This window comes from Cheilinus undulatus, linkage group 10, assembly GCF_018320785.1.
Source record: "Cheilinus undulatus linkage group 10, ASM1832078v1, whole genome shotgun sequence".
Classification (NCBI taxonomy): domain Eukaryota; kingdom Metazoa; phylum Chordata; class Actinopteri; order Labriformes; family Labridae; genus Cheilinus; species Cheilinus undulatus.
In genome coordinates, this window is record NC_054874.1 from 39,929,859 (window position 1) to 39,957,458 (window position 27,600).

The 27,600-nt window shown below is 39.2% G+C and overlaps 1 protein-coding gene across 2 annotated transcripts in view; it reads right to left on the bottom strand.

The window, feature by feature from the left end:
- The window catches only part of fstl5 (follistatin-like 5), a 314,218-nt gene that overhangs the window by 52,136 nt on the left and 234,482 nt on the right, over positions 1-27,600 (bottom strand). For both annotated transcript variants that reach the window (XM_041797754.1, XM_041797753.1), the window contains 2 exons: positions 26,442-26,603; positions 23,039-23,173 (listed from right to left, as the gene is read on the bottom strand). In XM_041797754.1, coding sequence (XP_041653688.1) covers positions 23,039-23,173; positions 26,442-26,603 — 297 coding nt within the window. The remainder of the gene's footprint in view (positions 1-23,038; positions 23,174-26,441; positions 26,604-27,600) is intronic.

A 27,600-nucleotide genomic window follows, 5' to 3' on the forward strand; every position in this document is an offset into this window, starting at 1 on the left:
TTATTGAAATAAGCATTTTATTCACACACACTGGCACAAAGAGCCAATCACAGTTAGAGGGAGGGAGATACCCTCTGTGGCTGGAATCCACCCGTATTTAGTGGCTCTCAATATCAGTCCCTGGCCCTGCCGTTGGTGTGTCGGCTGTTGTATTATGTGATAGCCACACTTTACATCTCTCACGTATCAGGCACTCATGGAGGTAGAACCCCTAGGCTACAGTACCAGCTAGCCTGCGCAATTATGCGTCTTTGATCACAGCGCATATTAGGAAAAACAGTGTAAACTCGCTGTGGATATCTAAATGCGCAACTTTATTTTCTTCTGTGAAGAGAGGTGGAGAGCAGGGTGCAATTGCTCAGTAGAACCCCTTAAAGGGAACAGTGAATGGTATTCAGGGAAGTTTTCACTGCTTGCATTGCTTATTAACAAATTAGATATGGGCACATGGGTTCAAGGGTAACTGCTACGGCACACTGACCACAAATAAAACGCCACTGCTGCGCTCACACTGTTTCCTCTTTGCTAATAACCTTCCTAATGAGAACTTAATAAGAATAAAGTAGCAACACAATGATACTTTGGTCCTGGGTTACATTCAAAATAACTGCAACTGCTTCGTCCATCACATATAAGAACAAATTAATTCATATAGAGAGTATTTATGTAGAAACAGAAAGGGAAGTGTTCTCAGTCACTAACTATAATTAATGGCCCTAAAGAGGGTGATGCCATGCTCCTCTGAACTGGCAGATTTCATGTCATGATAAAAGTTCTAAGAATAAATCTATGATAATGATGTCTTTATTTGGTCCTGAAGGGTCCTTCAGATAAAGAGGCCAAAGGGGCATTTGCTTGAGCCTTTATATTCACTATAGAGCACTCTGCAGGTCCCTGATATGAGTCATGAGCATAATGTAGAGACATTAAGTGGAGAGACCAAAGCCACAAATGCTCGTTCAGAGCCCTGCTGATCCTCTGACATTGCAGAAATAATTGGCACGTTGCGAAGGGCAGATATTTATGCCAGTTTAGCAGCGGACTGTCAGAGATGGATGGTGCACTGCCTGCTGGTGACAGACTCTGTTAAAGAGATCTCACAATAGTGACTGCTCAGGTTTTTCCCAAACAACGAAGCGCTCGGGTGAATTTGGGGGAAAAACAATTCACTTTACTGCATCACCAGTGGAGAAGAGGTTTCGACCTTCAAGCTCCTCAGTGGTGAATTCATCTGAAGGAGATCACTCATGCCTTGCACATAAATTCATGCTTTTCACTTCATCTCTTGTTTAATACCTTATTCAGCCCTTTGACAACCGGCTTAGTTAGTTATTCTGCTCTGTTTCTCTCTGCGTTCGAGTGTCTGAATGAGAAGCCCGAGGCGGGTCATAAACACAATGCTTTCACAGAATGAGATCATTACTTTCCACATAGTCAGATTCTAAACATTTCCAAGTATAACCACGACATTTCACTTGAATCTGGGTCTGTTTCAGATCAATGGGATTAGATGAAGGGTAGTCTGGCGCCACAACATGCCCACCAGCGTGTCAACTTCTGCAGGATCAGACAGAGCTGGGGACTTATGGTTGAAAGAGTCCTTGATGCTGATACTTTAAGGCAAATGCCAGACGTTTTAATAATCCGTGTATCTCTTCCCTGAGTCTGAAGACAATTAGGTCGGTACTTGGGAACATTGTATGCTTGTAGCAAAAGTCAAAGAAACAGAAGGACTGACACTTGAAAAGAAAATTTACCAAACAAAAGCAGGAGTAGTTTCTTCTTGTGGACATTTGTTTGTTTGAAATGCTTGATTTAATACCTTCGACATAATTAAGATGTGTTTGTGTCCGTTGTGATGACATCTCTGTTGATTCACTTCTCTATATCCATCTCTGTAGTTTTGAAGCCAGGATGTCACACCAGATGCCAGTTCCATAGACGAGTAGTAACTGGGCCAGGGACTTTAGAGAGCCTCTCCGGCCAAAACATGATGCCATATGGAGGTAATCTGGACTCACTCCTGAGATGTGCTTCAGTAAGGGAGTTTAAATGAGGATTTGGACATGGCTGTGGTTTTTATGACATAAGTGGGCTGCACAGCTGCTCTAAGTGTAAAACTTGGATCATTTTTGGAGACTTCTTCCAAAAAGTGTGCTTTAAATTTGCATTGATGTGCATGTACTTGCGCACAGGTTTTTTTAATTGGATGTCACACATCTGCAGAGAATGTTGCATAATTTAACTTAAATTTTGTGAAGATTTATCTTCCTAGAATAATTGGAGTCAAGTTTATCATAAAACTTGTAACATAAACTTTGTAGGAGTAAATATAATAACCTTTTGTTAATGAATGTTTTCTTGGGAACTTGCCTACGTTCATACAAGATAATTGACAAGAGTAGGAAACTGGAGTGAGAGAGAGAGAATAAGTGCAGGAAGGAACTGAGGAACTAGAGCCTCAGGGAATACAGTTTCTGTCCATGGGGCAGATGGACTAACTGTGATGCCAGCTTTCACTGTATTATAGTCTTTTCCCTGATTTTGTGATAGCTCTCAGGCTTAAAAAAGACTATTTCATGGATGAGTTGTGTATTTTTTTCAAAGGAAGACATTCACTTTGGATATTTGAAATGAATGAAGCAGAAAAAAACTGTAAATAAAAATTAGATTGCTGCTGGCTCTTATCTGATTAAACACAATAAGTCAATGCATGTTTGAAGTCAAGGTAAACCAATATAAAGAAAAAACAACTTAACACTTTAGCAATAAGCCAAATTCACACCATAATGGTGCAAAGTTGGATTACAGATTTGTGGCTAACATTAGCAGTGCTCACACCGCTGGCCTTTGATGCTCTTTCCAAACCCACACCGGCAACAGCCAGATGTGCCTGGTTGTGCTGTGTCATGGCAGTTTACCCATACACCACTGCTCTCTATCCAGCATGGCCAGCCGCAGCTGGTGAATTTTTTGTGGCGAGAACAGCTGTTTTGTCCATCTTGGCTGCAGTAGTAGCAGCTTTGTTTGAGAGCATAGAAGAAGAAGACATTTAGTGAGATCTTCTGTTATAGGTGTATAATCTGTAAGAGTATTCTCAGGGTTCACAGAAACATCACCAACAATGGGTGCAGTGCAGAATTAGGCCAATTTCCACTTTTAATCCACATCCAAAATAGATCCATCAAATTTTACAAACACCTAAAAACCAGTGACCCCAGCTCCTACCATCACAGAGCTCCATTTTACCAAGAGGAGACCCTGTAGAAGAGCCAGGCCTCAGCACAGCCACCATCCCAACCCATCAGCTTATAGAGAAAGGAAAAGAAAATTACATTAAGTATTGGACATGTACAACAAGGACTCAAAGTAAAACCAGTGTTATTGGGCTCTAAACAGATAGTACACTGTAGCAGACTAAGCACAGTGACTGATGACAAACTGAGGAAGACATTGACCATGTACAGACTCAGTGATCACCGTCTAAACATAGAGACAGGTAGACACACACACTTGGCTACCTAGAGAGGACAGACTGTCAGCTCTGTACACAGAACCAGGTGGAAACAGAAACACACTTCCTGCTGCACTGCAGTAAATATGAACACATCAGAAAAGAATTCATCAGTCAAATCAAACAAAGGGTTCCTCACTTTAATTCACTACAGGATAAAGATAAAATGATAGGAGAACAAAGAATAGTCTGTAAAGATGCTGCTCAATGCATTAGAACCTGTCATAGCTTGAGGGACAAACATTCAGTCACCAATCAGTCTCCTCCCAACCTAAAATCTTTGACTTTGTAGATTTTAATATTTGAATTTGTGAATTTTAATGTGTAATTTTTTAAAAAATGTTGAATTGCTTTGGCAATTGAAGTTCCAGTTCCCATGCCAATAAAGCCTTTGAATTGAATTGAAATTGTAAAAGTGTGAGGCCTTGATTGCCGCTGACATACCACTGCTCTTAATCTTGTTTTTTTTTTTTTACCTCACCCTGAGAGGTGAGGAGGTGAGCTCCTAGTGGGCTCTTGCTTCTGGTATCAAGCACCTGGCCCAGCAGGGGTTACTGGGGAGTTTGACTGTTGACGGTGTGCTGGGGGCGGGGTTTTGGCCTACAGTTTAGAGGCAGCATTTGACTGGGATTGTGGGCCTTAACTGAAAAAGAAAAATAGGAACTAGCTCAACTGACTTGTAATTCTGTTGCTGACTATGAATGGATCTGACTGTAAATGCTCAGCCTGCCAGTCCCTGTGCACACTTGATTCTTTGCTAAGGTAGATATCTAAGCATCAGCTTGTTTTAATTCAGCTAAATCTGCAGACTTGTTAATTTACTTGAAATTGAAAAGACAATTAATGAAGACAAATTTAGATCATAAATATTAAAGAACTATGCAGTTTAGTCTTTAAGTCACATGCAGGTCAACATGAGCATCTATTATGTATTCAGTAGTGCTCATTTAATTTCTTTTTTTTTTCTTTTTTAAAGAAATCATTCAAATACATTTTAAATGAGTTGAAATGTTGCACCAATGCTTACTTCCACACATAGTCACATTTAGGAGTTTACATACAGTATGTTTATTTTTCCATCCTAAGACTGTGGCAGTATTGCTTTGACTCAGATGCAGTATTGGCACTGTATCCAAAATTCTAAATGATACCATCATTATGTGAACATTACTTCAGACAGACTTCCTTATCGCTGCTTGGCAGGAGAGGGGAATGAACTCACTGAGTGCATGTCAGTGACTTCTGCTATCTCTTAACTCATACTCACTCTTCCTGCCGTTTGACAGTTCCTGCCGGGAGAGGAAGGGAGTTCACCTGGGCTGGGCTTTGTAGTCAATGCAGGTAAAAAAACTCTTAGATGAAAGCTAGTGCAAGATTTCATGTACTAGTGAGGGCTAACTGGGGAATGTGTTTTCTTTTAGTGTAGCTAGAGGTCTCCCCTTCCTAGACCTTATCCAGAAGCAACTTTCTCACTTAAACTCTTTCAGAATACTTTTCTTTCTTAAACGTGACTTTGGATAGAGTGAAGCATCAAGAAATGTTCCCTTTTCTTGCAAAATCATTACTAAACCCTTTTTCTGCTTTTACGATGTTTAACAAATCCCATTTTCTGCTACATGGCTAACAGTTTGTCTTTATCTAGGAGACACTGAGATGAATAATTCAAGTTTCTTTAATCTTTTGTCTCTGCTTACACAAACCAGGCTTCAAAATAGGGCCTGGGCAACATGGCCATATTTTTTTACCCTTTGGGATAATGGGGGATAATGGTATTTTGAAAAAAAAAAAAGGGGGGGGGGGATTAAAAGAGATAATGCATTTTCAGGGTTTAGAACCCCTTTCTCCCACTACAACAAACATATATAATGGAATACTTAATTCATTTCTGAACATAAGATCACAAAAAATGTTTAAATAGGTCTCTCTGTGTTCACTTCTTCATAACTGAACCTTTAGATTTCCATCTAACTTCTCATTTCCAAAAATGTGTCAAGTTGCCACTGAAAACACCAGACTTCATAATATGGACCTTCACAATAAAAGCATCGGGGGAAACCAGAAGTATAGACTTTTATTGTGAAGGATTTGTCAGCAATACCATGTTTGTCATTCATTTAACTTATCATCAGCAGCAGGTCCAGCGAGATGTGCAACTGCGGAGTCCATAGATGTTTCTCTGACCTCGTCTATTGCTACATCCTGCTTCTTTGAATCATCATAGACTTAAAACAAGCACATCATCAGTTTAAACACACCTTTTAACAGTTGTTTATGCTGTTGTAATATGAGCCGCTGCAGCGCTGGGCTAAAGACAAACCATTTTGAGCGCAGTGTTGTATTAAAGCCCAAGACAGGTCAACAGAGACACTAAGCACTGATCTTTCACCTTCTTTCTGTGCTTCACATTGATCACATGGCCACAAATGACTGATGTTTGGCATGTTATCTGGCTGCTTTTCAGTGTAAGGGTGAAAAATGCTGTTAACTGGAGTCAGACTGAGCTGTTGTCTGTCACAAAACACTTTGTTATGCTAACGGTGAAACAACACCAGTGTTTGAACCGGTGATGTTGGTGTTGAAAATCCATACCATGGCAGAAATTTTACCGGTGATGGAACTGATACCGGTTTACCACCCACCACTACTTCGAGATTCACTTCAGTGAATGTCAACACAGTGGGTGAAATGAAGTTTATGATAATGAGCCAGCGGGAGTGATATCCAGACTTGGTGAAGTCTGGCCACCTTGCCAAACTGCTAATGTGTCTGGCTCTGACAGTGAACAGCATTACGAATACATAAGTCGATTTTAATGTGATTTAAAGTGCTTTGGCTGAGTCTGGCAAGTGCTTTTCTGCAGAGGTTTTTACAGATGCAGGTTTTCCCTGCCTAATCATGGCTGTATGCCAGTTTCATAAATGCAGCTGATAAAGTTGGAGACAAGTGTTGTAGAAAGACTTCGACAAAGTGAAGGGAAGGACTAGAATGTCATTAAGAGGGAAATAATTCATAAGTGCATGAAAAAAAATCCATTAAAAGATGATTGATCTTTTTATTCAAACATTTGAAGCCATCATATAACCAGATCTTGAAATTAGACCACTTTACTACCATCTAGCTTTAAAGGTGAATGCAGTATGATTGGTTTTAGTGTTGCTATACCCCAGTAATTTTGAAATAACAGGATAAATGGGCTCTCTGGTAAGGTGCCTTCAAAGGGAACCCTGCATATATGTATCACAGAGAGAGAGACATTTGACTTCTATATTCTGAGAAAGTTTAAAAATAAACAAACATGTAGGCTGCCATTGCTGTTCAACGCACTTTGGGAAGTGATGTTAAATGTTTGGCCTGTTCTTCCTACATCTTTCCAACTGTCTCACCTCAATCTGCCATACAGTAACTTCTTCCATTATCTATAGTTGTCTTTACTTAAACTGCACTCAGGTGAACATTAAAAAAACATTTGATATCACTACCCAGAGTGCATTGCACAACTAGAGAATGCCATTTCTGTGAATGCTGCATGCTGAATTGCTGATACCCAAATGCACAGCTGAAGATATTGATTGATATAACCTATGAAAGAATCTGAATTTTTTCTTGAATGGCTGACTCCCAACTGATAATGCTGCATCTGAAAAATCTGAATGACATAATCTATGAATGAGGCTAAATGTTTTGTTGAATGGCTAATGCTCAGCTGAAAAATCTGTGTTCAAGAAAGACAAGTATAAGAACAAATGTTGTGGACTCTATGGTGGAAAAGTAGAAGATAATACACAAAATAGTCGAAAATAATCCTTAAAGGGCTTGCCCTAAAACCACCATTTGCTAAACTTCTGAAGTTGCAATTGAAAAATATGAATTATTACACATCAAGTTTATAACAGTTGATATTTATTTTTCATTTTCATCTAGTTTTTACCTTTTGTTTTAAACTTCAGTATCTGCACCAAGACTAAAGCGAGCCTAACTTAAAGCTGATGTCTAGTGGCTACAAACACCAAGTAACAGCCTGGTTTAGTTTTTTAATAATAATATTTATAATATTTGTGTCTTAAGAATTATTATCATTATTGTTTTGTTCAAATGTAATTCTGAATGCAAATAATTTGACTTAAATAAACTAGTGTCTTAAGTTTAAGTATGATTAATTATCTTTTGTAAATATCTATATTTCATACATGTTGATGATCTAACAACTCTGGTCTGTGTCTCTTATTTTACATGATTTCAGTGAGCCGTGAGAAGAGGACCACAGAGAGCAAAGACAAAAGAGAGTGAAAAAGAAGAAAAGTAAAGGACTAAGCAAGAATATGGATCAGATGACTGACTACAGACTACTGATCAGACTACTTGCACTGTTGAATAAGAGTATTTATTTCAGTCTATTAACTCTAAATTCATTAACATCAATGAACACATAAAATGAATCAATGATCACACTGTGTACTTGACATGTCCTTACTGTAGGATACTTGTTGCATTTCTTATTGGGAGGTTTTTGCTTTAATCTGTCAAAGTTAAACCCAACTGAGAGTGAAAGAATATGTACAGACAGCACTGCTATAATTTCCATTTAAAATCATGTGACCATATATGCAAAACACGATAAAAAAAAAAAAAGCTACACTACAAAAACATGATAAAGACATGTCTCAGTCAAAGTGACTTCTAATATTTATGAACTCTCAGAAGGGAAAATACAAGTTTGAAGACGTTACATGTTTTTGTACAACTTCTCAAGGATCCAAGGGGACTCTACACATGCTGACTAGAAATGTATTTAGTTATACGGACCATCAAAACAACAAACTGCAAATGGTGGATTTTTGGCTCATTAATGTAAGATGAAATGAACACATTATTAGTGCTCACAGTCCAAGACAACATTTTATCTTCCATTGTGACATCGCAGTGACATGGCCACCAAGAGAATATGGTCTGTTCTGCTTCAAAGATTACATTTCACAGTAAAAAATAGAGTGTTAATTTCTCAGTGTTAAGTTGACTTAACTCCCTGAGTGTAATTTTAACTCCACCCTGAGTTAAGTGGTCTTTAGTGTTGGAGTTGTTTGACAGTGTTAATCCCATCAACTCTGCAGAGTCAAGTGATGTAAGCATTGCCTATTTTCATTTCAAATCTGTATAATCTTCCCATGATGCCCTAATGCAAAGTGTTTATATGTGTTTTAGATGTTTTGAATTGTGTTTGGATATGATTAGATGATGCCTGTTGTAAAGTAATCATTGCTGGGATTCCTTTGTTCATGTTTCTGGTGGACTGTTATAGTTTTTTGAGTTTGAAACTTTCCACCCCGAGTGAAATTGTTTACCGAGTAAGTGACTTCCTGCCTGTGGCTGGAGAATGTAGTGTATATATAAAGAAACAGGGCTGCATGAGTGAGCAAAGGGTAAGTGTCTATCACTAACCTTAAGTCTCAATTATGTAATAACCTTGTTGCATTGCCTGAGTAATACACTTATGCAATTGATTGCTTATGTTATTAATTAAACTGCTGAAACACATCAGAAAACTTTAGGCCAACTTTAGGCAGGACCAACAGATAGCTGAAGTCTTTTTCTGTGATCATCCTTATTCCTTAAACTTTAATGTGTTCTAGAGACTGAAGTATGTTTCTTTGTTCATCCTTAAACTGTGTTTCAAGGACTGAAGCGTCAGGTCTATGCATTTTTATATTAGTATTGATACTGGCTAAATTTAATTTGTAAATATTGCCATATTGTATAAGCCCCAATATTGTTAATCCTAGTCAAACTGAGAAATATAGTGAAGTACAAGTTTTATGTTCTTATGCGAGCCTTTTTAATGGATTTCTTGTAGGCCAATTCAAAAGGACCAAGGCCACAGTCTGCCCATGGGCCATAGTTTGACACCCCTTATATATTTACTGATACTCAGAGTAATAGGGAAATATTTCTAACATCAGTAGAGATGTATTAAACACGGTTAGAGTTTGGTCCATATTGCAGTATCACACTGGGGTCTGATGTTTATAGAGTTCATGTAAATGAACAGATCCCTCTTGTTACGTCCCAGTCTAGGGGAACCTGGACATAACACAATGTGTGGCCCCACTCATCCCACTCCCAAGGAAGCCAGGTACAAATTAAGCAAAGTTAAACAGCAGTTTAATTGAATTAATAAGAGTAACAAACAAATTAGCAAAAGTGGTTACTCCCTGCTGCCAAGAGCTTAAAGTTTAACACAAATATTCACAAATTTACAACAGTCACAATCTAAGTGAAGTCACCAAAGCCAAGAGAGCTATTTCTAAGTCTAAATACTCAAATCTACAATTCACAAAAAGCTAAGCTACAAATCACAGAGCTGCTGGCTTCTTTGGAAGTGGCTGGTGAAGGGGAGAGCAGACTGCAGCAGCTGACATTTAAAGGCTGGGGGGAGTGGTCAGATCCAATCAGCAGCAGCACCTTCCTCTTCAATGATCCAATCGGCTACAGCCACCTGCATCACCACCTAATTACTTAGACACACCCACACAGAGACACACTCACACACTCAACACTGCAGGGGAGGACTCACAGAGCTGCACATGTGCAGTAAAACAGAAACAATATGACCCAGGGTCATAACACCTCTTTTCTCTCTAACAGTGTAATGATAACATCAGCACTATTGGAGTTAAATGGTAAATAAAACTAAAAAATCTATCACCAAAACATGTCTTTACCCTAACAATACACACAAAGTTTATGCAGTGTGCTCCTGTCACATACACTGCTGTCTGTCTGTCTGTGTCATATCGGACCTGTATGCTACATTCAGACGCGTATTAGCGTGTTAACCAAACAGCAGCAGCTACGATATTAGTGAAGTAAAACCTTTAATCAAAAGTTAGAGCAGACTGCACACTCTGTCCTCTCACTGACAGTTCACTCACTGTGACCGTCCATGCATAATTGGAGAGGACGAGGAGAACGGAGAAGTAAGCCAGGAGATACTTGTTTTTAACATCGTCCAGCCTACCTGCCTTAATAAAAAAGTTGGGATTAAAGCAGAGCTCCTCTTAAACATAATGACCACCTGTACTGCGTATTCCCTGAGCCTGCCCCGTCTGTATGAGCTGCTGCAGGTCACTTTCTCGCCATCGTATCAGCTGCGGAGCGTGGCTGCTCATAGTCCAGGCGCAGGGGATTATGCATGACCAGAGGAAATAACATAAATCAAAGTGAAGTGAAGTTTTTGTGGAAACAAGTAAAACTGTGTGCCTGGCATGCACACACCTCTCTCACCTTGTCATCACACAGTTGACTTATGCTACTTCTAAACCTGCAGGGTCAGACTGATAGCTGACCTGGAACATAATTAGTGTTTCACGTTCTACTTTATGGTCAGACTAAGGTTACTCTGAAACTTCTATAAAATTAATCCTTTATTTGGTTTTCCACAGAGAATCACAAGATGAGATTATATTCTCCTATCCTATTAAACAGTAAGGTAGAATGCTATGGGGCTATCTTCAGGCACTCTCACAGTAGCAAAGAATGTACTGTAGAATGCATTTGATTAATCTGAGCATTAATGGAAAAAAACAGAGAAAATCAGGAGGAAAACACTGATTAAGACCACACAAGGTCTTCCTCGGAGTCTGAAAGTGTAAAGTTTGTGAATATTGAGGTTCTCACACAGTTCTCAGCTTCAAAACATAAATCTTACTGATTTTAAAGTGATTAAAAAAAATTGTAAAAGGAGTTTTAAATTATCGTTAATGGAAACGTGTAGACTATAGTTGTTTTACATATTCAAATCATGTCTCTATGAAACTAGCAAAAATAGTTTAAGTGTGAAATTCATAGAGAATATGTTACCGACATGGTGGCAGCATCTAATTTGCATTGATGTGTGTGTTTGTGTATGTGTTAACTGCATATGCGGGCAAAAAAAGCTTTTTAAAAAAAACCCTTATTGCAAGATCATTTTTGCACTATGCTTTAGACAACATGTCCTGATTCACTGGGGGGTTATTTAATAATTAATGTTTTTGTTAAAGCAGTTACTTGTTTAAAATGTTAATATTTGCTGGCAGGGTTCACTCAGGTCAGGACAGCTGCAGTGTTAAAAGATGTCTGCTGTGTTAACAGTGAACATCCTAAACAACAAAACCAGCTCGGACTTTCACAGTTTCTCTCCTCTGGCCTTAAACACTGACACACTGACGGCAGCTGGCAGCCTTCCTAGAAAATATCACCCAGCCGCTCCTTTATTGGAGAAACCAATAAAAATATCTGTCCATCTTCGCTGGCTAATCAAATGCTAAGATAATGCAAATGACAAGAGAGGGTCAACACTCAAACCTGGAGCCCTCTCTAAGATTTAATACGTTTTTTTGTGTTTGTTTCACCTTCTTATGTGAGCAGCTGCACAGCCAGAGACAAGGCTGCACACAAATATTAGTTTTTCTCCCCAGCTTCATATGAGCCTTCATAAAATCTACGGATAAAAATGATTTGATGTATTTTTTGTGGGTTATTTCACTGGAAGATCATTTGGTTATATATTTTCTTGATAATGCTTTTCATCAATGTCATGCTCTTAAAATATGCACATTCTAAATTTTTTAGATCACTTTTCCGATATGTTTGCAAAGTTATGAGTCAATGATTTACCATTTGTTACCATGGCAGGAACCCTGTGGTTTTCAACTGCAGGAACCAGGGTCAAAATGTAGTCCTGGGGGGAAAAAAAAAACACTCCTTGAATAGTCCCTGCTCACAGGGCGTAGTACTTTTCAAAGGCCCAGGAACTATTGGAGGTGGGGCTGCAGAGCTAGATGTTTCAGTGGGTTTTAGAGATGAAGCCTTTCAGAGGGAGAGCTAGAATGTCTTAACAACCTTAACCAAGTCTAGTCAGTTCATGTCTGGTAAATTTAAGAGGAAACCAGTGGACTATCGTTTTTGCGTCAGTTTGACTTAATCATCTATGCTTCATTAAATGTAACTATTGATTATACATGTATTTTGTCTGTGCTGTAATAGATGTTTTGTTGTGTCATATACAAATGTGTAGCTTTTTTTTTTCCACCACTTAAGATGTCTTCCTTTGCTTTGTATGAAAACATTCAACAACACTCTACGTTATCAGCTCATTCAATAGCTCTGTTGTAGAGTAGATGACTGCCAGTCAGAAGACCCAGGATCTTTTCCAGAGGAGTTCATATTTTTTTATGTCTATACTGTTTTTGTCATGACTTGTTCAGGCTGGATGACTCGGTGGGTTACATCGCTGACTTTGGTACGGAAGATTGATGGTTCTAAGGGCCAAGGGCATGATTAGCATTCAGTCTGGGCCCTTGATCCAGGCCCTTAACTGCTGGAACTGCCGTCAGACGACAATATATCGCTTTCCACATTATTAAACAAATTACATTTTCTCTTACTTTCCAAAATATTTATGCAAATGATAGTCAGAGTATTTTTCAAGTGATCAGCCATTAGAGCATTATTCAAATGTTTTCAAACAAACTTCATTATGATAACCGTTATTCAAAGAAAAAAAAAAAAAACCTCAAATTGCATTTTTCCACATTATTAAGCAGGCCACAGGTTTCAAGCAATATTGGAAAGAAAAAGGATCTCTCTGCTGCCAAAAAGTGTCAAATACTGTAAAGCCTTGGACAAGGAATGAAAACATTAGATATTTCATGAAAAATTAATTGTGATCATTGAATTTGTGGCTGATTTAGAGCACAGATGGGTTCCTGCAGATAAAGGCATAATGAGGAAGGTTTCTGACAGACAAATTCACCAGATTAAGAGAGCAGCTGCTAAAATGCCATTACAAAGCAGCAAACAGGTATTTGAAGCTGCTGGTTCCTCTGGAGTCCCACCAACCTCAAGCTGTAGGATCCTCCAGAGGCTTGCAGTCGTGTATAAACCTACCATTCGGCTGCCCGATCCAATGCTCACAAGCAGAAATGGTTGCAGTGGGCCCAGAAATACATGAAGACTCATTTTCAAACAGTCTTGTCGACTGATGAGTGCCGTGCAACCCTGGATGGTCCAGATGGAGGAGTAGTGGATGGTTGGTGGATGGCCACCATGTCCCAACAAGGCTGTGACGTCAGCAAGGAGGTGGCGAAGTCATGTTATGGGCCGGATTCATGAGGAGAGAGCTGGTAGGCCCCTTTAGGGTCCCTGAAGGTGTGAAAATGACCTCGGCAAAGTATATATAGTGTCTGACTGACCACTTTCCTCCATGGTAAAAAAGAAGAGCAGTGCCTTCTGTAGCAAAATTTTCTTCATGCATGACAATGCACCATCTCATGCTGCAAAGACTACCTCTGTGTCATTGGCTGCTATGAGCATAAAAGGAGAGAAACTCATGGTGTGGCCCCCATCCTCCCCTGACCTCAACCCTGTTGAGAACCTTTGGAGCATCCTCAAGCTAAAAATCTATGAGGGTGGGAGGCAGTTCACATCAAAACTGCTGTTCTGGGAGGATTTTCTGACATCCTGCAAAGAAATTCAAGCAGAAACTCTCCCAAATCTTTTTTTGATTGAAATAGCTTTTGATTTCAGTAAATATGACCTTCTAAAATATATACATATATATAAGACAATTATACTTGGCCTGTTAAATATTAGATCCTTGGTATGTAAATCATGATTAGTAAAGGATCTGACAATAATATTGATTTACTAGGTCTTCCTAAAACCTGATGGTATCAGGATGCCTTATTTGTCTAATCTTTCTTTAGAGCCTGGTGGAAACACAGACAACAGTGGGCCACTGGAAACATTTACATCCTAGAAGAAAAGTTCCTCAAATAAAATTTCCTATGGTTGAAGGTACCAAGGCTCTTTTGCCATGGCTCTTGTTTTTCTGGCACAACCAACTAAACAGATCTACGACCCATTTTTGGGCGCCAGTTGAGAACCACTGACAAAGAGGTTTTATTATTTATCTGTAGGTGTTATATCTACGGCCCTTTGTCACATCTCTGTTCTGTCCTCACATGAATGCACAGTTTTTCACTGTGAAGCACGTTGAGATGGACCTGCGTTCAAAGCACTTCAGACCACATGAGGCAGAAATAGAAATAGACTTGACCTTTTGTGTGAATTAAACTAATTACACTCATAAAGAGAGTGAAAAATCTAATAATTCTCCTTCTGTCTCATTTTCACTGACGTCTTTTGATTTCCAGAGCTGGACACAGAGCTGGCAGAGTAGCTGTAGAAGTCATTCTTTGTCACTGTTAACTCAGCACCTTCATGTTCTATTTCTGACATCATTACTGGTTAGGTAAAGTGAGACCATCTGAAAATATTTCAAACAAAGCTCAGTGAAAACCATGAGCACTGCTACAGAGGTTACTTATATTTTAATCAATGCCAGTTAATAATATTTTTGAGCAGTAAAAGAACCTGAAACTGTTTGTTTTTTCCAAATCTTTGATGTGTAAAGTTTCAAAGTGCAATGGGACAACAGACTTCTAACAAGACAGGATCAACTATATTGAAAATTCACAGCTGCACCTCTACAAAATCTATTTAATCTTATTATCGAGAAGAAACAGCCCGGAAAATCAGAGCAACATATGCTGCACAGAGAGAAGAAAGTGAAACAGAAGCTATCAAGCTGAAATTAATTGACGGGGATACAGTGTGTGATCGACTGAGTCCCTATAAATGAGCAGATGACAAATTCAAAACTTTAACAAGGCTGTAAAGTATATAGGTGATTAAAACACCTATTTAATCAGCAATCAGCCACGTATGAGTCATTTCAGTGGCATTCTGAGACCATGGGGACGTTCTTTTGTTACTTAGGTTACTAGTAATAAAAGTGCACATGTGGGAGGTTATGTTTTTTAAGATAACACAATGTCTCTGACCACTGAAAAAAAATCCAGAATCTTGGATGTTTACTGGTCTACCTTTCTGTGTCACACATCTTAAAGGATAAGGAAATTTGTTTTGTACTACTACCAAATCCCATCAAAAGATCAGAACTGAAGCCAGGTTTATGCCCAAAAGCCCAAAATCTCCATTGTTGTCACTGAGCCACTGAGGTTAGGTGAGGAGTTACACAGTTTTCATAATGCATGCAGAGAGATCTTGGCTGCAGTAAGTAAAACATGATTTATTGAGGACAAACTCTGGTTGACTTTTCCAACTAAATTAAAACATGATCAAAGACGAGATTCAGTCTGGTTTGTCTGTGAAGTGGTTGGAAAACATTCGCTCTCCAACACTGAAACCTCAAACAGATGAATTCACTCGTTATTCCATATCAACCAGTCAGTGCTCTCAGGACATATGGTCATCAGCTAACCATCAGATCAAATTCAACCTCCTTAACTTTATCACAAAAGTATGGAAATTAATTCTAACACCCAATATCTATACCAGTTTTTATAAGAATATTACAATCAAACTCAAAGATTATTACCACAACCTAATTATCTGATTTACAAAAAAAAATAAGATGCATATTTAATACCTATTGTTGCATCTGAAAGTCGTCTGCATCCCATTTTTATGGCTGCAACCAATATATCACCATAACTGCAAGCTTGAGTGCAGCAGCCAACATCGCACCCTGCACAAGGCCTGACACCAATATTCATGTTGTACTGCTAGCAGCCACTTCATGGCTTCATGATACGACATTTTCACTTCATTTAACCAATCAACAAAAACATTTTAATTGCAGTGTTTGTTTTTATTTTATTTACTGAACCGTTTGGGCCCGGTTAGTAAGTGACAGGACCAACCAGCGATGAGGCGCAGTACTTTCAGGCGCGGCGGAGTCGTGAAGTAAACAGGCAGACACAAGAGGCCGGTGTGATTAGCGGAAGAGCTTAGCGTGGATGCTGCTAAAGCGCCAGTTTTATCAGAACTTGACAACATTTCTTTCTTTAAAAAAGAACAGAGAACAGCAGTGAGTTGTTTTCTTTTCAAAAATGAAAAAAAAGTCGAGTACTTACATGTCTATAGTCCCCATGTTTCACGTTATTCCTCGGTAGCTGTGTACTCGCAGCTCGATATCGGCTACATCAGGAGTTTTGTTCCTCTGATTGGCCCGTAGAGATGTGACTGACAGAGCATTCATCCAATCACACTCCGAGTTTTTTTTCAAAGCCTCTGCCTTTTCCCAAACATTTCCTATTGAAGCTTTCCCAGATGGATGTGTGAAACTGGGCGTGTCAGGTTAAACTGAGACATTTAGCACACTAAGACAGCCTCTGCAGCTTTTTGGCACTGACAATGATCAAAGGCAAGAACCAAGCAAGGCTAAAGGAGGTGGATGATCTACTGTTATTCAATCCTGCATCAGCTGCATTGTTGCAACCTCAAAGTTTTCCACTAAATTAGAGCATAGAGCATAATGATCTGGTAATATAGCCAATAAACTCATTACTGAAACAAATAACTGATTGCCTAGGAAAGATGCATGTTTAAAGACAAATGTAGACCAAAATATAAAAAATATAAAGTTGTTAAAAATAAAACTGTTAGAAATGAGGCATAGATGGTTGAAAATGTAGTTGTTTAAAGTATATTTTTTATGAGGCTAAGGGTCCACAGAGGATATTATTTTCTCTTGGGGAGGCTCACTTTCACACACCGTTTTTAAAAGCTTGAATGCCAAAACAAAACCTGCAACTCTGCTTATTAAATTTTCCTCATCTGGGCTGTAATAGTGTTAATTTGATTTGGGATATGTTTCAAAATCTTAGGTTTATTTTTACTGAATATTTCAGAACGGCCGTTTTGTGAGATAATCTTCATGCCAATTTAACAAAGAAGACACAGCATTATCAAATTAGCAATTATTCAACCTCCAAGTTAAAAAGCAATGTGGGTGACCATGGCTCAGTAGATAGAGTTGGTTGTCTGTCAACTGGAAATTGGGAGTCTGATCCCCCGGTTCTACATTCACATGTTGATTTGTCCTTGAGCAAGATGCTTAACACTGTTTGCCCCCACTGCTGTGTCAGTAATGAGTCAATGTATATGGATGGATTATAAATGAGATTATTTAATAATGATGCTCCACAGCCTTAGCTATCAGTGTGCAAATGTGGAATAAATGAGTAAACTGAGCAGTCAGATTACTTGAAAAGCACTTTTCAAGCCCAAGTTGATTTAAAATTCTTGAATCATGACAACAATATAGCTATTTTGTACTTTTTTCACTTGTAAATCTGTCTTGATCAACATTACTGTGTCTTTAGGAATTTTCAAAATCAAGCTGCTGCCTCTGTTTTTCTATGTCCTTTCAAGGAGTTTGTCAATGCCTATAAAGTGACCAGACACTTATCTCACGAGACAAGACAAGATTTTACATTTTTTTCTATTTTGGAAAAAAATACATGGGTGGCTGATATGTCCTTTATACAACTGAAAGTCATAATTGCACAGCATTCAGGTCTATTTAGAAATGTTTAAACTAACTCCTCTTGTACTAAATAGGCTATCAATGCTTCCAAACAGTTTGTTTTGTCTAACTCTGACTCAAACTGTACATTTTAACACTCTTCAAATCAAACCTTTCATTTTAACAGTCTACCTCATCTTTAATTTACTACACTATGCACTCATCGCTACAATTACAATGATTATATTCAATATCGTTTAATTACATATAATTAAAGAATTAAGATTGTTTTGAAAGAAATTTTAAAACTGTTTACAACAGACTGAAAATATAAAGAGCTGCATCAGTAAAATTAAACTATTTCCCTTCCTCTTTAAGGACATCCATATTTAAAACACTCAATGGAAATCTTTCTGTCAATAACACATTTGCTGTAATTTAGAGAAATAGATTATTTTATCGTTTTGTGGTCTTTTTTTCTCATATTGTGTTTGACAGTGTTGAACATGACGCACAGATGAGCGTTATGTGTGTGCGTTGATGATCGAGTGTGTGTCTCTGCTCTGTCTGCTGTCAGAAAACAAACAGGGATCTTTAATCTGGGGCTAGAACTTGGGTTTTTGGTGCTAATAGTGGAGCACTATGAGCGACTCTGCGCGCATACACGAACTCGTGGAGACTGCACAGGTTTCCAGCAGTAGCATTTCATCATTTCGGACTGTTATGATGAACTTATTATGCATAGGTGGATCATGTGCAGCCCCAAGTAGTGCATGTGGAGGAGGGGGTTGGGAATGGAGCAGTCATTTTAATGGATCTTGGATCAGCTCCGTTTCTTCATTAGCTTTCTCACCAACAGTTTTAAAGTGTCCAGGGCATCTTTGTGATCTGTTATAACTTCCAGTTTGTATTGTTTTCTGTAAAGAGAGCTGATGCTAGTGTCAGCAAGATTGATTTTTCCATGGCGTTTTGATCTCATCATACCCCTACTCTAAAGTAAAGCCAGCATCCTTTAGAGGTTTCTGGGACAGTGTGACATGTTGATGTAATTAGGTTAAAGGCTGTAATTTATGATAACATGTTATATATTTTAAATTTGTTCGTGGGAAAGAAGCATGAACTGCTCATAAAATATTATCTTAACTCTCCCATCTGGCCTCTATTCTTTGTCAGGACGTATATTTTAAGTGGCAAAGATGAGGGTCTCAGTGGTTGAAGGCTGCAGCCAACATTAGCCTGGAGCCTTGAGCACACACTGACTGTCAGTTCATGGAAAATTGACATTGACCTTCTATTTGCTCACTTAACTATTTTGTGAATAAAGGTTTCATTCTCAAAGGAAACTTGGAGTAGGTCATGTACATTCATGCCACACAGAATAGTAAAGTCTGTTTTTATTCTGTCTACTTTCCATAATGCAGTAGTGCAGCCACGTCAGGCTGTCTGCTCACATCCCTTTGAACTCCTCTCCTGTGGGGCTGCTCACTCTAAAAAGGCTCTGCTACATCCAAGTCCTCCTAGCATTTCAGCCCCTGGTAGACTTTCAAAAGCTTCAAAGCCCACAAGTGACTTCTGACCTCACTGTGCTCCATCCTGTGATGCATGACAGGCTGCATGGAGAAGGCGTTATAGTGGGGGGTTGACACCTTAGCATGTCAGGTCTGTCAGAGGTATGTGACTGTGTACATGTGAGCTGTGTGACTTGACTGCAATGTTTTTAGACATGTTGGGGAATCCTAATTAGCTGGAGGAAAGTCCAACAAACTAACAACTGGACTTAAAGCCCAAAGACAGATTCTGACATTTGTGAGAAGGTCAGAGTTAATTACCATGTGAGACTGAGGGGAGCAAGGGGAAGTTGTTTGTGTTAGAAAATAATGCCAAATTTGAATAAGAAGGTTACTTGTGTCACTTCACTAATATGACATATTGGCAGTAGACAGCTGAGACCAAATACCACCTTCATCAGTTCATATCCCTGCAGGAAATTACTGATGTGCAGCCTGACAGGAGATTTAATTAAATCATTTTGCTGAAATTGTAGGAGGTTAATGAGTTAATTCAAACTTTACAACTAATTAGCTTGCGTAACTGATAAAAACATTATACTTTTAAAACAAACCAACTTGTTCAGGAAAGTCTCATCAGAAAATAGTTGGAAAAGGCATCAGAATATGGCCAGATCTTTTTCGTGAAATGACCGTCCTCAACTAAAAGGTATTCTGTTAACAAGGATTTAAAAAGCAAACCTTAAGATCTTAGCCAAAAGAAAAAGATGAATGTTTCACATTCAGTGGATTTCTTTATTCTATGTTAATCATCATTTGGTGCCCTATTTACATAAGTTAACTTTGGACCCCCAAAGCAGAGTGTACACTGTACGACTCACTGAGAAGTTGCGGCGACTTTCAGATCAGTTGTTGTTTGTCGGGCAGTGTACATGGAGACATGTCAGCCGGCCGCAGCCTGATCATAGCCTCTCCCATCTGGTGGGATGGATTTCTGACATGTTTGATATTTTGTTCATACAACTCCACACATTCACAAGGAGAGCAGAGTAGCCAGCAGAATCCTCAACTTTAGGGTATATTTTCCTTCGTGAACTGTCAAACAGTATCTAAAATCATCACAGCAACAGGAATGACACTCTAATGCCTCAACCCCACCCCTGCTATAATAAAGGAAATAAATGAGCAGGTAATGTTACTACCCTAACTGACACAGGTGGTGATGCTGTTTGTGTTTGTGTGTGATGGACAGAGAAAGCGATAAGGAGAGAGTGAGGAAATAACTGGAGACGACTTCAACCTCAGTATGTGAGACTTTTTCGCGAGACTCCACAGATTTTTATCAGTCTGTCCAGACTACTCTACAGTTTGAACACTCAGGTAGTGCACAACCATTGGACTGTGAAGTGTGAGAACATAGATTGTGCGTGATGGTCATACATCATAAATGTTTCAGTTGCACAGTGTAAGCTGACATTTTGGCACGACTGTCATAGAGTCAACTTGAAATCACACAGTGTATGCCCAGCTTAACATTCATAAGAGTTGCTTGGGATGTCTGTCTGTTAAATCATGTGGTAAGGTCCGGTCAGGCCTTTTTGTGCAGAGTTTGCATGTTCCACCTGTGCATGCGTGGGTTCTCTCCAGGAGCTGCGGCTTCCTCCCACCACCAAAAACATGCTCGGTAGGTTAAGTAGTGACTCTAAATTACATGTGAGGTGTGAATGTGAGCGTACCTGGTTGTCTGTCTCTGTATGTCAGCCCTGCAATTAACTGGTGTACCCTGCCTCTTCCCCAGTGACCGCTGGGATAGGCTCCAGAAAATGGATGGATGGATGGATGGATGGAAAATTACACCAGCCCAAATTCAACACAAAAGAAATTCCTCTGATGACAGTCATTGCAAACCAGGGTTTTGACATGTACAGAATTTTTATCATGTGCTTTCTAAAATGTATTGCAATACTTGTTTAGAAACAACTATTTGTGCAACCCATTACTTTTCAGTTTTACTATCACATGCACCTCTTTTCTCGTGATAAACAGAACACTTTTCCAACCCTTCCTCTTATCACTTCTGTTTAGCTGCTTAAACTTATGTCAATATTCTTTTGCTTAACATTTTAAAATCACCAAAATAACACAACACCTGTTTTGAAAACTAAGTTAGTACTATAGCTGATCCACATGGATGAGCGTTATTGTTGATGTGTATTGCAACCATTCAAAATTAACAGTGTGCAGTATAACACTGACAGCATCAACTCCAGAAAACGAAAGAACAAAAGCTAAGAAAATACATATTCAAGCATACAATGTCATACCACATTAACAGGAGTGATGTAACAGTGGACGCCTTTCTATCTCTCTCTTTGATCCCTTGCAGATGCACCCTAACCTACATTTATCAGATATTACCTTAACAAGTATATTTCAGAGAAAGCAAAAGGAAAATGTTCACCACTATATGAGTGTGGACGGCAATCAAACACTTTTAAAGAAAGAAAAATAAGATCAGCACTCTAGGGCTGCCTGGCTTGATATCATAAGGGTAGTGGTTCACAACTTGTGGGTGGGGACCCAAAAGTGGGCCACAGAGTTGATTCTAGTGAGCTGTGAATGTGTGCCTGGGAGAAGTAGTGGCAAAAAGTCTATGATGTATGGAAGCCTTAAGTGGACATACAGTATATCCATAAATTCTATTTTACTTAGTTCCCTGTGATAATGAGTACATTTTGGTTGTTTTCTAAAGATTTTAACTTAATTATCTTCTTCTTCTCTCAGGATAACAAGACAATGACATAAGGCCTCAAAAATGTCCATGCAATTCCCAAAAAACAAAGTTTTGCATACATATCCTTTGTAATGATGTACTTTTAAAACATGTATGTTTATTTTGCCTTTGTTCCATCTTAGGTCCAGACTTGAATGTATTTTGTCAAATACTTGTGGCTATAGCTGTAAAATTTGGGTCATGATTTGTCTCAAGGAGATTGTAGTGGCTTCTAATGTCCAACCAGCTGAGAACCACAGGTTTAGGGGAAACAGTGGTTAACAGTAAATGTACTTTAAGGCGTTGTTACCTGCAAATATGAGATGGTTTACTTAGCCTTTTCATATAGAATTTAAAGCAAGAATGTAGTGGGTTTTATCTATTGTCGCTGTCATACAGCCATTCTATGTTTTTAAGGAGAAATGGTATTACATTAGATTCAATTATAGACCTCTTCTCCAGAGTGAATGCTCATGCCAGCATTGATGCAGAGAGGTTATTCCTAAATTACCAGAGGTCCCCAGGTCATTCTACTCCTATGCAAGTAATTCTAACTCTTACTGCATACACTAGCTTATCAAAAAAGCTTTGGTTGAAGCCCTTGTGTATCAGGTCAAAGAGGAGATGCAAAGTGAAACTCTTAAATGTCTTCCTGAGTTGATGGAGGGCTGCATGAACAATTGTTCTGCCTCTAGAGCAGGATACTAAGAGAGTAAAGATAGTATCACTATTATTTCCTTGCAGAGGCTCTATCATTGCATCACAGGATATAAACTATTAAAACTGACAGGATAAATTATTAAGAGTCCCATTTGCATGGCTCCATTATCCTTTCACTAAAAACAGACACCAATGTCATGACTTATACATACAGGTTTTACGTGCAGAGTCCTCCACAAATAGCGAAGAGATGTCCTCGTCCACACCAGCTTCATTCTTGGCGATGCAGGTGTAGGCGCCCGTGTCCTCAAAGTGCACGTTGCTGATGTGCACCTCACTGCCATTAGCTTGAGAGGGAACAGAAAAACAGACACAGTTTGCATTTCCAGAAAGAGATAAAAGGCAATTTTCATGCTACCATCCTCTGCTTCCATTTTTCTGTTACATAACAGTTCTCTAATATTTTAGGAAGGAAGGTGAGAGGTTTGTTTTGGGGAGAATTCAAAAAAGGTAGGAGTTCAAAGAAAGAGCTTGGCACAGGTATGCCACATGCTGTGCTTCAGTGAGCACTGGGACAGATTTCAGGTTAAGTGCTTTTGTGTACAATTTCACAGGAAAAGCATTCTGCTTCACTGATTGTTGAAAGAACAATAAAGGTCATTTAACCTTGAATATTTGTGAGGAGGGCCAGAAAGAAAACAGAACTTATAAAACAACTTACATAATCAATCTCAGATGATACAACTTCACTCTTTAGGAGGTGCCAGTTTACTTTTTCAACATCATACTACCTCTGAAACCTTGAAAAATGTTTCAGATATAATTTAATATTAAATGCTGTGTAATATTCATAACAAATGTCTTAAGAGAGTGTGTCTCTTCTGTAGAAGTACCACCACTGCCTGATGCTTTAAAAGTGATGACAGGACTCATGTTAATGGTGTGTGTGTGTGTGGGGGTGGGTGGGGGTGTGTGTGTGTGTGTGTGTGTGTGGGGGGGGGGGGGTGTTCAAACAACAACAAACCTGTTATCAAAAAGACTTACAATTTAGACGTGCTTGAAAGCTACTTGTGAATCATGGCAAAGCACTGTTCTGCGGTCTTCTCTTAAGTCATTGATTGTGGTTGGATGAGAAGTATAAACATAATACCATTCTGACACCCTATTGGTTTGTACGCGATCCATCGCACCTGCGCACATGACACAAATCACTCCAGCAAGGAAAGAGCAGATGTACCAAGCACCAGCAAGGAGGTTGGTAATACACATATATGGTTCTTGAATGTAGTTGCATTGTACTAAAATGTGTTCATTTTAAATGGGCATAAATGCGGCTGAAATAGGTGCATCCCAAGCTTTTCAACATTAACATTTTAGGTTAACATTATAGTCATTATGGCCTTTAGAAACATGTTTTTAGGGGAGGTGGGAGAGTGCACTATATGCCTCTGTGGCGCGGCCTAAGCTTTGTCCTTAATGGAAATTTTTCCCCCTTACATTGCTTTTACTTTTATACCTTAAGTAGTTCTGAAACCAGTACTTTTAACTTTTACTTGAGTAAAAAGCTTGAGTTGATACTGTGTAGTATCAACTGTGAACTACACTCACTACTGTGAGTGTAGTTCTGGCTCTGCGTTTTACTCTTAAACAACTTTGTCTCATAATGTTCCATGATTATGTCATAGCGTGGTGAATGTGCAGGTCACTACTTGTCCACGAGTGTGTTTTGGAGTTGTTGGATTGTGTATTTGATGAGTTTGATGAGGGAAAGCCGGAAATACTGGAGGTCTCTATAGCGTTAGCTGAGCAGCTGGCATATCAGCCCCCCAGATCTAAAAACAGCTTGCACCGACAACTAAAGGAAATGAACCTATTACTAAGACTATAGGGATTATGGCAATGGGCGAATTTGCCAAAATGTTGAAGTATCCCTTTAAGATTCATGGCACTTTGAGTTAAAAATGCTCTAGTTCTTCTTCCTGCGAGTGAATCAGTGATGAAAAGTGATCTGTGTCCACAAACTATGATTTTTCTCTATTTCCTTGTAGACAGAGGAGTTTTTTGCTACATTCACATGCTTTGACAGCTAACTTTTACAGACTTCCTCAGGAGAGTCACCCAATGTTGTTGCTGTGACTTGTCCTATCAGCTGACCTTGTGCAGCTTTGGTTAGCCATAGAAGGGGACCGTGGCTAGAGTCGGAAACAGGGATGAGACAGTGGAGGAGAGACATGCAGGAAAAAAGCCAGTGTCTGAGGCATCCCTGTTTTTCTTATATGAAACATACATAAGAGAAACAGGAAGCCCATTTGGCATACGCAAGAAGGAACACCAGAAAGAATCAGGGAAGTAAACATCTGGAAAGTGCACACGATTCATCAAAGAAAGAGTTGAACAAAATCAGCCACATCAACCCTCTTTAAAAGGGTATATCACCCCGATAAAACGCCAGGAGACTGCTGATGGTTTTTTGCCCTTGGGACATCCACAGCCACACCAGGGGCTCATGGCAACCCTACTACGCACCTGAATGGTACCCCTAGGGCGTGCCTTCTCACTACCTCCACCCCTTACTCTGCCCTATAAGTGTGGACTGTTAGTTTTTCAACAGATTACTTTCCAATGCCTGGTAATATACAAGGACATCCAGAACATGATAAGAGGTTATGTAAATCTTCCTTCCTGCCTGATGGTGCTCTCAGGTGACTTACTTGCCACATCTACACCATAATTCAGCCTTTAAATTTTGGCCCACACATGCCTTAGATTTCTGCACAGTATGTGTATGTTGCCCCACACCTGGGATGCTGTACCCAAGAAGCTGCCAGACAGCAGGGGGGTGGTAGGCCTCTCAGTCAAGACAGGATGACATGATAAGACATGTCAAAGCAACATTGCATGACACTAAGAAAGACTGCAGTAAAGTTGGTAACAAAAAACTCTACTTGTTTGAGAAAACAGAAAAAAAAATTATAGTATTTTATTTTACTTTTCATATTCCCTCTGTGATGAAGGGAAAGATGGGGATCAAAAAGACAATGCATATTTAGGATTGCTCAAATTGGAAAAACTCAGACAAAACTTAATTTGATCTCCTCTGATGTAGCTACATTTAACAGTGAAGTGTGAAAACAATGCTGCAACTATCACTATCACTGTCAAAAAATCATTTCCACTGCCCCTGTAATAAGCGTTTCTTTTACAGACAAGTCACATTTTGTAAAAAGACTGACTGAAATACTTGAGGTGCTCCCTCTGTGTGCTTTTGTACACCAGAAAGTGCTTGGCCAGACCTGCTTCTTAAATAATGTAGTATTTAAACACGTGGCAGTAATACCATAAAACTGCTGTGAACTTTTGGGAAGGTTTAACAGTACTGAAAAATGGACACAGCCCAATCCTTCTATGCAGTTATTTGAAACATTATTGTTTACTGTTGCTGAGTTATATCTGAACAGTTATCTTGACCTAGTTTTAAGCTGAATTGCCAAGCTCCACTTACAATTTTATTCGGTGTTATAGTAGATAAAAAATAGTGATGTCAAGTTGCACTAACAGGAATAAAAATGTTTGAGTGTGCATGCAGTGAGGGGTGAACTCTTGACTCCTCTGTACCTTGCAGGGTGAGCTGTTTGGACAGCTTAGTTGTGATGTCCATGCCGTTTTTCAGCCAGGCCAGCTGGGGGCTGGGGATGCCCTCAGCATGGCAGCGCAGGCTGGCAGTAACACCCGGCTCTCTGGCTTGGCTCTCTGGGTAAACTCGGATGACCGGAGGAACTGGAGAAAAACAAAGGGAGGGAAACAGATGAAAGAGATGAAATGAAAAATGACCAAATCCAATCCACTGTGTACACTAGCAACCCTTAAGAAACAATACAAAGTCCTGAACGTATGGTTTAAAATTAGCATACACTATCAATAAGATCAACAGTTTTTTTTTCAGCATTGCCAAATGCCTTTAGATAAGGTTAACACACTCTGTGAAGCCAAACAAATCAGATAGATAAATAAGGCAGAGAACCTCTGTTCAGACGTCATTGATTCTGCTTGCTTGCCATTGATTTTATGTAACCTTTGTCAGGAAGGAGATGAGGGCATAGAAAGCAGAGAAAACAAAAAGTGTGAAGAAAGAGAAGACACAAACTAAATGTCACTCTTGTCTGCAAACTGTTCCAAAAGCTGAATCACGCATTTCTGCACATAATGCCATTGTCATGCTGGGGTTTCACTTCTGCACTCTACCCTGAAGCAAAAACAAACAGCCAAAAAAAGGAAAAAACTCACAAACATACTGTATTTTCAAGAATCATAAATCAACATAAATCAATACAACACACAATAATGTAATATAATATGCATTTATGCATTGGCTGAGAATATGCCACAACTTTTTCTCCTTACACCCGAGGGCTAACTTGTTAGAGTCTTGCTCCACAAAACATGGAAAATTTCAAAAGAATGAATTTGAATAATCCTTTAAAGGAAGGAGTCTTCGGTGCATAACAGCATAACAATGATAAAAAGCTTTCTTATGGATGGTAGTGTATCTGAGGAGACACTCCGACTGAAATGGTGACTGAAACTCGGACATTCACGATGAACTGTTTACAGAGTGACCATAAGAAAGCAGCATGAGTCATTCCTCAACAGGCTGTCACGTGGAGGAACGACAACCTGGCAGTGGTTAATGTAGGGACATCAAATTTCTCTATCTTGCAGTCTTGTTTTGAGAAATCCCTTGTAGCCTCTGTGGCCCAAATCAGTGTCCTCTTTT